The sequence below is a fragment of the Propithecus coquereli genome, unplaced genomic scaffold, assembly GCF_000956105.1.
Source record: "Propithecus coquereli isolate 6110/MARCELLA unplaced genomic scaffold, Pcoq_1.0 Scaffold134, whole genome shotgun sequence".
Lineage (NCBI taxonomy): Eukaryota > Metazoa > Chordata > Mammalia > Primates > Indriidae > Propithecus > Propithecus coquereli.
The window spans coordinates 3354527-3366725 of NW_012137636.1; the positions used below are offsets into that span (position 1 = coordinate 3354527).

The window sequence follows — 12199 nt, forward strand, 5'->3', positions numbered from 1 at the left end:
CTTGCTTGGGAAATGAAGTTAGACCTGGATTTGAGTCCTAATTTTATTCACCAACTTCTTGACTTGGAGAAAATGCTCATTTCTGAAATAGAGAAAATAAAAGAACCTACTTTATTGGGATGTGTTTAAGATCATATGAGGTAATGTATATAGGACTCTTAACACAGTACCCAGTACTTAGTGAGATGTCACTGAAGTTAGCTATTTTTATTACTATTTTTTAAAAATGGACTTTATTTACACTTATTTCTTCCTTTGATCTTATCTTTTAGACTCTTTTATCTAGTTTAGTTTGATGACATTTTAAATCGGTTTCTGGTTTGAATTGTTGCTGAGATTCTCTCTTTAAGATTCTAACTCATTAGTTTGCTGTGTATTGCTTAGCCCTTGGGGTGGAAAGGGAGCATTCCCATTGCTTCCAGTTAGTGGAGATGGCCTGCTTTTTGGGGGGGTAGGGGAGATATTATTACTTTCTGTGGGGTTTATGTTGAATAATAGCATATATTTCCCTACAGTTACTGTGTCATATCAATCACCCTTAAGCAATGCAGTGTTCCCCATGGATTACTCTGAATAAAGGAAAACCTTGTTGTTTATCTTACTAATGGGAAAATTGGTTGTAGATTGCTTGGAGATAAAAAACTTGATGAGTGGAACTTAAGTTATATATTTAAGTATTCAGCTGTTTTGCAGTTTGTTTATGCTATGTTTGTGTAGTAGGAGAGGCATAGAATTTAATTTAAATTGCTTTCTTCGTGAAGAAGGGTGGAGAGGTATTGTCTGACATAATACCTCTATGTAAGAGGTACTCTATCATCATTTAACCAATTAATTCATCTAAATAATTCCAGTATTCTTAGAGTTCTTGACATATAACATTTAATTTTCTTTTTTTTTCTTTTTTTTTTTTTTTATTATTCCAGGGCTTTGTGAGGGTACAAACATTATAGTTACAATTTAATTTTCTTTAAAATGGAAAGCTAAAAATATCTTTGCAGTGAAAGTACTCCTTCTAATTTGAAATTTGATAAATTTGATTATAATTAATGCTTGAATATTGTATTAATGAAAGAGAACACTAATGGAGATACTTGTAAAGAGTGACTAACAAGCAGAAATTAATGTATTTTTTGCACACATGCATTGCATAATTATTTTTGAGTTTAATGTACCATCCCAATTCTGTATTAGTTGTCATGTTGTAATTACATTTTCGTATTTTTTGATTGGACAAGGCACTTTTTAATTGTTCATGTTGACAGTAGCATCAGCCAGATTAAAATGAGTATTGTTTTGGATAATCCACAAAGTAGACAATTCACATAGGTGAGAGAGCTGTGTATAAGCTCTCTTATAATAGCTCTCTCTAAAAATTTAACTCTCTCTAAAAATCAACCAGTATTTTTTCTATTAATATATTGACCATATTCAAGAATAAATTGGCAGATAAAAGGAAAACTAAAGAACTCAATTTCTGTTTAAATATAAATCAATTTGATACAACAATAAAGATAATCTTTTCTTCATTCTTATAGTTATCAATTTCATATATGATTTTTATTTTTAACTTAATTTCTTTTTAAATTTCAGATTGCATCATTATTTGCAGTATATGTTGTGGGGTACATTGATATATGTAAATTACAGAAGATCATTTATATACACATGGTATGATTATTTTATTATTTTCTATTTCATCTGTCCTTAAACTCCTGATTAATATTTAATCTGTTCATGGTGGAAACTAGTCGTAACATGATTTCATAACAAAAACAAATGTCATTCAAACACTGTGATATAGTCAGTAGAATAAGCCACCCTGAAAATTCAGTATTTTAATTTGGGTCATATTATCTGATTGTGGTTGTACCCAACTTATGCATTATGGGTAAAAGAAAGAATTCATGAAAGAGGAACATGGACTGCTATATTACCCAGGAGGCAGGAGTTAAAATGCAGTGGAATGTTCATCCTCTGAGCTCCAACTATCCAGCATGTGGGACACACCATTAACTAGAACTGTGGAGACCACAGCATTCATGTTGCTTACTTTCTAATAGAGTGGGGGAAGGAGGGAAGACAGAAGATAAGTAAAGAAAATAGCAAATGGGTAAATGATGTAGTATGTTAGAAGGTAATAAGGATTATAGAAGAAAGAAAAGAACAGTCAGGGTAAGGCAGATCAGGAGCACCAACACCAGTGGGTGGGATCAAGGTATCAGATGAGGCATTCGGGGCAGATCTTATTGAGAAGGGGGAGTGGAGCAACAATTAGAAGGAGAAGAGGAAGTTGGTCAAGTAGATATCAAAGAAAAGAGTATTCTAGAAACAGAGCAAAGGCCTTAAGTCTGGTTTGTTGATGTTGGTGAATGTTTATCCTTTAAAAACACTTGTCTTCTCTCTGTCATTAATTTTTATAATTTTGATGTTTTCTTTTTCTGTTGTTATAATATGCCATTATTACTTTTTATTCTCTAATAAGTGATACATATAAGGGGACATTTATAATTTATAGGGAAATTATGAATACGGTTATAAAATAAACAGCCATGAGCCTACCCTCCAAATGAAAAATAGAACCTTATCGTTACTTTGAAGTCCTGTGTGCTTTGAGCTCGTCCCCTTACTGCTCCAAGAAGTAACCACTATCCTGACTTTTTAAGTAGTATTTGACTTGCTTTTCTTTATAACTTTACCATATATGTATTCCTAAATAACATAGCTCTATTATTAAATATTCACATTGTTTTTAAGTTTTGTACAAATGGTATCCTTTTATGGGGCTTATTTTTTCACACAGTTTTCTGAGATTTGTAAGTTAATAGAGGTCAGATATTTTCACTGCTTTATATTTTCCATTGTATAAATAAAGCTCAATTTATTCATTTCTTTTCTTGTTGAAGGACAGATATTTAGGTTCTTTCTTCTCCCCTCCCAGCCTCTTTTTTCAGTTATAAATAATGCTGTACATTCTTAGTCATAGCTCCCAGGGCATATATGTTAAAGAGTTTCTCTAGAGTATTTACCTAGTAGTGGACTTTCTGGGTGGTAAATTATACACAGGTTCAACTTCATAAATACCAAATTGTTTTGCCAAAATGATTGTCTTACTTCAAACAGCAATATGTATAATAGCTCATGTTATTCTACATCCTTTTTCATTTTATCAATCTGGTTGATATAAAATGGTATCTTACAACCTTAATTTGCATTTTCTCTGATCCTCAATGAAGCTAAGCATCTTTTGGTTTGTTTATGAGCCCTTTGTAGGTGTGGGTGTGGGGGTGGGGGTGTGTGTGTGTGTGTGTGTGACATTCCTATTCAAATCTTTTATCAGATTTTCCCGTGTCCAAGAGAAAGTGACATGTTTTATTCAGTGCAGTATAATCCATTATTTTCATTATTTATGTTGATGTTCAAATTGTTCCAGATTTGTCCAACTATTCAAGCTGGCTTCTCTATGCTTTTAATATGTCATCCTCATCGTGCTTTGAGCACTTTTAAAAGAAATTAATACATGTTAAGTTTCATGAAATGCTTTTCTACATCTGTTTAAGTGATTCTGTGTATTTTCCTCTCTTTAATCTGTTACTATGGTGAATTAGCATTAATTGATTTTCTGACATTAAAAACCTTGCTTTTCTGGGTAAACACAAGTTTTACATATTGCCGGATTCAGTTTGCTATTATTTTGTTAGGCTTTTTACATCTCTGTTTATGAATGAGTTAGATGGTAATTATCTTCTTCTCTTCTCTTCTCTTCTCTTCTCTTCTCTTCTCTTCTCTTCTCTTCTCTTCTCTTCTCTTCTCTTCTCTTCTCTTCTCTTCTCTTTTTTATTTCAGCATATTACAGGGGTACAGATGTTTCGGGTACATATATTGCCTTTGCCCTACCCAAGTCAAAGCTTCAAGCATGTCCATCCCCCAGACGGTGTGCACCACACCCATTAGGTGGGAATATACCCATCCCCTACTCCCCGCTCCCACCTGCCTAACACTCAATGAACGTTATTATCTTTTTTTACACTTGGCTGATTTTTTCCAAACTGTTTAATATAGATTTTTATTTTGTAGTACAAATCAGATTAAAATGTTAAGCATTCGGAGTTGGCCAGTCACGTAGTCTCACAGGCAACTGTGGCTGAGGGCTTTGACTCAAAGTTAGAATCTTGAAAGTACTGAAATTACACAGGTATAGTTTGTGTAGAACCTCTGTTGGTTAAATGATATATACTTTATGATGTGACTTACGGACTATTCTCTGTCTTCTATTATCACTTTACAAATTCCTAAATCTTTATAGTATAAATCGGTATAGAAAAAAATATATAAAATTGTTTCCAGAAAGGATGTTTTCCATTTTTTATTGTGATAAAATACATGTAACATAAAATTTCCCGTGTTAAGCATTTTTAAGTGCACAGTTCAGTGGTATTAAGTACATTCATATTGTTTTGCAACCATTATCACCACGTATCTGTAGAACTCTTCTCATCTTGCAAAACTGAAGCTCTATGCCCATTAAATAATAACTCCTTATTCTCCCATCTCCCCAGCCCCTGGAAACCACCATTCTACTTTGTCTTTATGATTTTGACTACCTTATGTACATCATGTAAGTGAAATCATACAGTATTTATCTTTTTGTGACTGGCTTATTTCACTTAGCATAATGTCCTTCAAGTTTTTCCATGTTGAAGCATATATCAGAATTTCCTTCCTTTTTAAGACTAAATAATATTCCGTTGTGTGTATGTTTGTATCCTACATTTTGCTTATCCATTCATCTGTCCGTGGATACTTGGGTTGCTCCCACATTTTAGCTATAGTAAATAATACTGCTATGAACATGGGTATACAAATGTCTCATTGAGACCTTGCTTTCAGTTCCTTTGGTTATGTACCCAGAAGTGGAATTGCCGGATTGATCATATGGTAAATCTATTTTTAGTTTTTTTAGAAACTGTCAAACTGCTTCTCACAGCAACTGTACCATTTTACATTTCCACCAACAGTGCACGAGGGATCCAGTTTCTCCATGTAATCACCAACATTTATTTTCTCTTTTTGTGATTGTAGCCATCCTAATGGATATGAGCTGGTGCCTCATTGTGTTTTTTCTTATTTTCTTTTAATTAAAAAACTTTATTTTTTAGAGAAGTTTTAGGTTTATAGTAAAATTGAGCAGAAAGTACAGAGAGTTCCCATATACTTCCTGGCCCCACTTACGCACAACCTCTCCCACTGTTGACATTCCACACCAGAATGGTACATTTGCTACAATATATTGAACTTACACTGGCACATCATAATCACCCAAAGTCCACAGTTTATGTTAGGGTTCAATCTCGGTGTTGTACATTCTGTGGGTTTTGACAAATGTATGATGACATGTATTCTCCAGTGTAGTGTCATATAGAGTAGTTTCATTGCTACTAAAAGTCCTCTGCACTCTGCCTATTCATGCCTCCCCTCCATCTCATACCCATGTAAATGCTGATTTTTTTTTACTGTCCCCATAGTTTTGCCTTTCGCAAAGTGTCATATATTTGGAGTTGTATAGTATGTAGCCTTTTCACATTGGCTTCTTTCGCTTGGTAAAACGCAGTTAAGTTTCCTCCAAATCTTTTCATGGCTTGACAGCTCATTTCTTTATAGTGCTGAGTAATGTTTTGGTTATGTGGATGTACCACTGTTTATTCATTCACCTACTGAATAGAATGTTGGTTAATTACAAGTGTGGGCAATTATAAATAAAGCTGCTATAAGCATCTATGTGTAGGCTTTTGTGTGGATATAAGTTTTCAGTTCATTTGGGTAAAAGAAAAGTGATTGTTGGATGGCGTGGTAAGAGTATGCTTAGTTTTCAGGAAATTACTAAACTGTTTTCCAAAGTGACTGTACCATTTTGCATTTCCACCAGCAAAGAATGAGAGTTCTTGCTGCTCCACATTCTTGTCAGCCCTGGTGGTATTAGTATTCAGATTGTGGCCATTCTCATAGATGTATGGTGGTATCTCATTGTTTTAATTTGGTTGAACATCTTTTCATATGCTTACCTGCCATCTGTGTATCTTCTTAGATGAGTTGTTTGTTAACGTCTTTTGCCCATTTTTTCGTTGAGGTGATCATTTTCTTATGGTTGAGTTTTAAGAATTCTTTGTATATTTTGGATAACAGTCCTTTATCAGATGTCTTTTGCAAATATCTTCTCTCAGTCTGTGGCTTGTTTTCTTCTATTTACATTGTCTTTTGTAGAGCAGAAGTTTTCAATTTTAATTAAATACAGCCTATCAATTGTTTCTTTCATGGATCGTACCTTTGGTTGTATATCTAAGAAGTCATCACCATACCTAAGATCATCTAGTGTTCCTCCTGTCTTATCTTCAAGGAGTTTTGTATTTTTGTGGTGTACATTTATAAAGATCTATGATCTGTTTTGAGTTAATTTTTGTGAAGGCTGTAAGGTGTGTATCTAGATTTATTTTTTTGTATGTGGATGCCCAGTTGTTCTAGCAGTATTTGTTGAAGACTATCTTTGCTCCATTGCATTGTCTGTGTTCCTTTGTCAAAGATCAGTTGACTATATTTATGTGGGTTTATTTCTGGGCTCTGTATTTTGTTCCATTGATCTATTTGTCTTTTCTTTCACCAGTACCACCCTATCTTGATTACTGCAGCTTTATAATAAATCATGAAGTAAAGTAGTGTCAGTCCTCTGACTTTGTTGTTCTTCAATGTTGTGTTGGCTCTACTGGGTCTTTTACATCTCCATATAAACTTTAGAATCAGTTTGTCAATATCCACAAAATAACTTGACAGGATAATCATTGAGATTGTGTTGAATCTATAGATTAGGGAAGAACTGACATCTTGACAATATTGAATCTTCCTTCCTGTACATACATGGAATAACTCTCCATGTATTTAGTTCTTCTTTGATTGCTTCCATTCAAGTTTTGTAGTTTTCGTCATATAGATATGTACATATTTTGTTAAACTTGTACCTAAATATTTCATTCCAGGAATGCAAGAATATTTTGACCTTAGAAATTCTTTTAATATAATTTATCACATTAAGAGATTTAAAGGCCAGGCATTGTGGCTCATGCCTATAGTCCTTCAGCTTTGGGAGGCCAAAGCAGGAGGATTGCTTGAGGCCAGGAGTTTGAGACCAGCCTGAGCAACATTGTGAGACCCCCATCTCTACAAGAAAAATTAGAAAAAAAATTAGCTGGGTGTGGTGGAATATGCCTGTAGTCCCAGCTACTTGAGAGGCTAAGGCAGGAGGATGGCTTGAGCCCAGGAGCTTGAGGTTACAGTGAGCTATGATCCTGCCACTGCACTCCAGCCTGGGCAACAGAGCCAGACCCTGCCTCTTAAAAAAAATGATTTAAAGAAAAATCAACAATATGATTATTTCCTTTGATGTTATAAAGATATTTGATAAAAGTCAACATCTTTGTCTGATTTTTAAGACCTTAAGTAAAAATAGATGTGACTCCCAATGCTGGGAGCCACTTGAAGTCCAAGTGGGTCCTTGGCTTTGTGCAAAAAAGAATTCAGGAGCCAGCCGACAGTATAAAGTGAAAGCAAAATTTATTCTGAAACTATAGAAAGTCTATTCCACAGACAGAGCAGAGGTTAGTTCTCTCTGCAGAACAGAACCAGCCCCATGGTTCCTGTTGCTCTTATATTTAAGCAACAGCTTAAATTATAGGCTAAACAAGGAGAGGAATATTCATGTTATTTCTTCGAAAGGGTAATGTTTTTCTGGAATTAGGGTGATGCCCTCCTTTTGACTATATATGGTCAAACGGGAAGTGTCATAGCATCAGGTACATAATGGGAGTGGGAGGTTTTCTTAGAAACTTTTATGGTAATGAAGTATATCATTAAGCTGTAAGGTCAAGAAGTGGTCAATTTCTCCACCTCCACCATCTTGGTTCTAACCAGTTGGTACTTGCCCTGCCTCCATACTGTTTTGATCAGGGTAGCTCAAAACTTTGTAAAACAATGCCTGCACAATTAATGAATGCCCAAAGCAATGCCCAAAGCAGTATCTGCCAGTTCCCTGTCTCAGATGGATATTTCCTTGAAATTTTAAATATATAGACACACCTCAAACCAAAAGCTAGGATCATGCAAAATGATGAAGCAGTTGAACTATTCCTGTTAATGCCAGAAGCATGACAAATAACCTACTGCCTCTCTTATTACTTAATTGTTGCAGAAATATTAACTAATACAATTTATTAAAAAATAAGAGTTTCAAAAATAGGAAAGGAAGATGTAAAAGTATCATTATTTATAGGTGATTTGATTTTGAATGCTTGAAAAATCTGAATTAATAACCTATTAGAAACAATGAAAGATTGTATCAATTGATGCATATTTAGTATAACTTTTCTAAATACAGGTAATAATCAGGTGGAAAATATGAAAAAAGATTCCTGATACAATAGCAACAGAAATAATATACTTTAAAATAAACTTAAAAAATATGCAGGATCTATGTGAAGAAAACGTTATACTCACTAATGTATGTGAAAGAAGACTTAAAGGAATGAAAACAACATGTATTGCTTTTGGATATAAAGATTCAATATTGGACAGATAACTATAAATGTACATTATTGAATAAAGTTTTAAATAAAAATTTCAGTTTTTGGAACTTAATAGACCGATTCTAAAATTCAGATGGAAATTGCTATATATAGATCAAAAATAAAGCTTTTGGAAGAAAATATGGATTATTTAGTTTTAAAGCCTTTTCTAATTATGTAGATAAATCCTGAGGACCTAAAGTAAATGAATGATAAATTTAATAACAGATTTAGAAAATAACCATGATAAAAAATACCACTAAGATAAAAAAAATGAACTGGGAAAAATATTTACAATATGTTTGTTTGATAAGGAGCTATGTTCTATAATATATAAAGAGAGCTCTTAAGGAAAAGAGAGTTCTCAAAACCCAATAGAGAAATGGACATAGGAATAAACAATTCCTATACACACACAAAATAACGTAAGTAGCAAATAGAAGAAGAGATTCTGTGTCTTATTTACTATTAAAAGAATGGAAAAGTGAAGCAATGAGATAACATTTTTTCCCTATTAAATTGGCAAATACTTAAAAGAATAATACACAGTGTTGCCACATGTGCATCAACAGGAACTTTCATGCCTTGTTGGGAGAGTAAATTAGTATAATCTTTTTGTAGGGCAATTTCTCAGTATTTTTCCTAATTGTAAAATTTGTACGTCCTTGATCTACCAATTCCACTTCTAGTAATTTATCCATTGACATGTACATAAGATGTACACATAAAGATGTTTATCATAGCAGTGTTTGTACTAGGAAGAGCATAACAAAACAAAATAGAACTGGAAAGCACTTATGTGTTCAGCAGTACTCAGAGGACCTGTTAAAGAATTATGGTGCATCTAGAAAATGGAATACTTTTTTTAGTTCTTAAACAGAATGATTTAGATTGGTTTGGGTTATTATGAAAAGCTATCTGAAATATATTAAGAATAGAATCAAGAAATAGTAGAGTTTATGGGGTAAGTTTCCATTTAAAAAATAGAAACTAGAATTTATACATTTTGATATCTGGAAGGATGCACAGGAAACTTGATGGTGGTTATCTCTGGGGTTTGAAGTGTGCGATGGAGAATGGACTATTTTCATTGTATATTGCCTTTTGGATGGTTTAAATTTTGTTTATCATGGGCATGTGCAATTTACACCATAAAAATAAATGTTTTTTGTTTTATTTGTATTAATTATATTTTTTTCTTGGACTTTTGCAGATTTCTCTGGTACTTTGTTTTGTTTTGATGTTTGGGAACTCAATGTTAATAACTTCTTATTATGCTTCCTCTTTGGTAATTATTTGGGTAAGTGTTCCTTAAACATGGTTGTTTTTGAAACCATTAATGACAGTTTATCAGTTTTTCACTGGCTTGGGGTTCATGAGGGGTTTCTACAGGAACCATCTCAGGTGTCTTACTGAATACATCTCTGTATCAGTGTTCAAGTACTCACTTCTAAAACAGGAAACAAACACAATGAAAAGTTAGTATCAGAAAGCACAGCACCTTGCCTCCTAACTCTAATCTGCCCTTTCTCTTTCTTCAGCTTCTGTCACCTAGGTTTTGGTCCCAGGGTTCCTTTCAGAAAGGTTTCTGTGTTTTCTTCGCTGTTTCCCTTTTCTGTTTTTTATCCTATTTCTGCTCTACCCTCAGAATGCCTTTCCTCCTACTGCCATCTCCCAGCAGCTCCCCTCTTCGTTCTGCCTTGATCAGAGGCTTGAGCCCTCTGTTACTTGGGGGATTTTTCCATCCCTTATCTAGTTGTAAGATGTATTCAGGTGGTTTAAGTCAGGTGATGATTAAGATATATTTTGCTAAATCATTATGAAGAACAGCTTTAAATTATAGGGAGACTGTCTTATAGAGTTAGAACAAATGGTGAAAGGTCATCTAATTTCTTCTGCCACTTTTGCCAAAATGACTTTCTAAATATAAAAGTTTTGTTACATTCAAAGACTTCCAGAGGTGGTTATGTCTTTTTTAATGGTTATCTCCATTACAATGTTTGCAAACCTAAGTTACTCCTTATGTTTAAACTGCACATGTGATAGTATAGGCCGGTTTCCTGAAGACAAATGCATACTGCATATACTTAGTCACAGAAATGAGCAGTTAGCGTGTGATGATAATGTGTTTTCAACAACAAAAATCATTAACTGAGTTCTGCTTTGGGATTAATACATATTGTTGTTAAAATCAGTGTACTTTGTAATTAGGAAAGGTGACAGTGCACTCAATTCTATATTTTACATGTGTATTTTGGCAAGTACTGGTATGACCCAGGATAAAGTATATGACTTTTGGTAAGTGTGTGCAGGGAGCTATTGAATTGAATATTGGATATGAATAAAATCTGAGTACATTTTGTAAGAATTTTCTCTTGAGGGCAGTTGAGCACCTACAGTGTGTCAGGTACCCTGCTAGATGCTTGACACTGAGGTATGCTTTGGTATGAATTAAGCATATTTATGTATATTCCATATATTTTGATATATAAAAATAAGTGATGCCAACAGTTACAGATTATAGAATGTTTATACATATTTAAATACAAATTTGCATATATTGATTTATAGTCAATCACTTTGAAACCTGAATCATGCCACATTTTGTGTTTTCAGATATTCAGAAACTGCTGAAAAGATTTAATTTGGGTTTGACTATTTATGTTTTGATCTCTAACCCTATTTTTGCCAAGTTTGAAGTAGATTTAGTTCCCTATAGGTAAAACAGTTTGGGAATCTATAAACCTGGAAAGACTTAAGATTTGTCAGAGGAGAGGTATTTAGTTGATTCATTAAAATCTCATTTGTTGTTTATCCTGAGTCAGTAATTTTTAGCTGAAGGAAAATCTTACTCCTGTATGACTATTGTCTAAAATTCTGAAATTGTTATATACCTCTTGGTTCTTAGGTAAATCAAATATGTAAAATTGGCCATAGGAATTTACATATGGTGATTCTTTTTTCAACTTTACAGAGTCACTAACTGACCTAAGCTTTGGATAAAATAGGGCTGTTTCTTGAAATCACTGATTATAGAAATGAGCATGCGGTGATGCTATGTGGAAAATTGGTGGTGTGTTCAATTTTAGATACTTGACAGTCTCCTGTTTAGAATTTTTTGGTACTTGAATTTATGTCTATAAGTATTAACTGTATACTATGTTATTTTTTCTGCTTAGGGTATTCTGGCAATGAAACCACATTTCCTGAAAATAAATGTATCTGAACTTAGTTTATGGGTAAGAATCAATCTATTTTGATGCATATGTTTTTCCTTGATAAAATATATCATTTGCTTTATGTTTTACTTTTAAGGAAATCATCTATGTAATGATGCAGGGGGTCTAACAGTTTTATAACATATTTGGGCTCCATTGTAATGTGCCAAATTGCCCTTTTGCGAAACAAGTTAAAATTAATCCTGGATATGTAGTTCATGAATTCCAGCTTTATTTATTACCCATGTTTCTTCTGAGGAACAGTGCATGTATAAGAAACTGTTAATAGAGGGGGAATTTAACAGCAATTGCTGTATAAATCTCGTATAAAACATTAATTTTGATAAGATTGTATGTATATATTTTTAGCTATTG

The 12199-nt window shown here is 33.4% G+C and overlaps 1 protein-coding gene across 1 annotated transcript in view; it reads left to right on the forward strand.

The window, feature by feature from the left end:
• The window catches only part of DPY19L1 (dpy-19-like 1 (C. elegans)), a 145780-nt gene that overhangs the window by 90973 nt on the left and 42608 nt on the right, over positions 1-12199 (forward strand). Inside the window, exons 8-10 of the mRNA XM_012638754.1 lie at positions 1591-1668; positions 9820-9906; positions 11786-11845. Of these exons, the coding sequence (XP_012494208.1) occupies positions 1591-1668; positions 9820-9906; positions 11786-11845 (225 nt within the window). The remainder of the gene's footprint in view (positions 1-1590; positions 1669-9819; positions 9907-11785; positions 11846-12199) is intronic.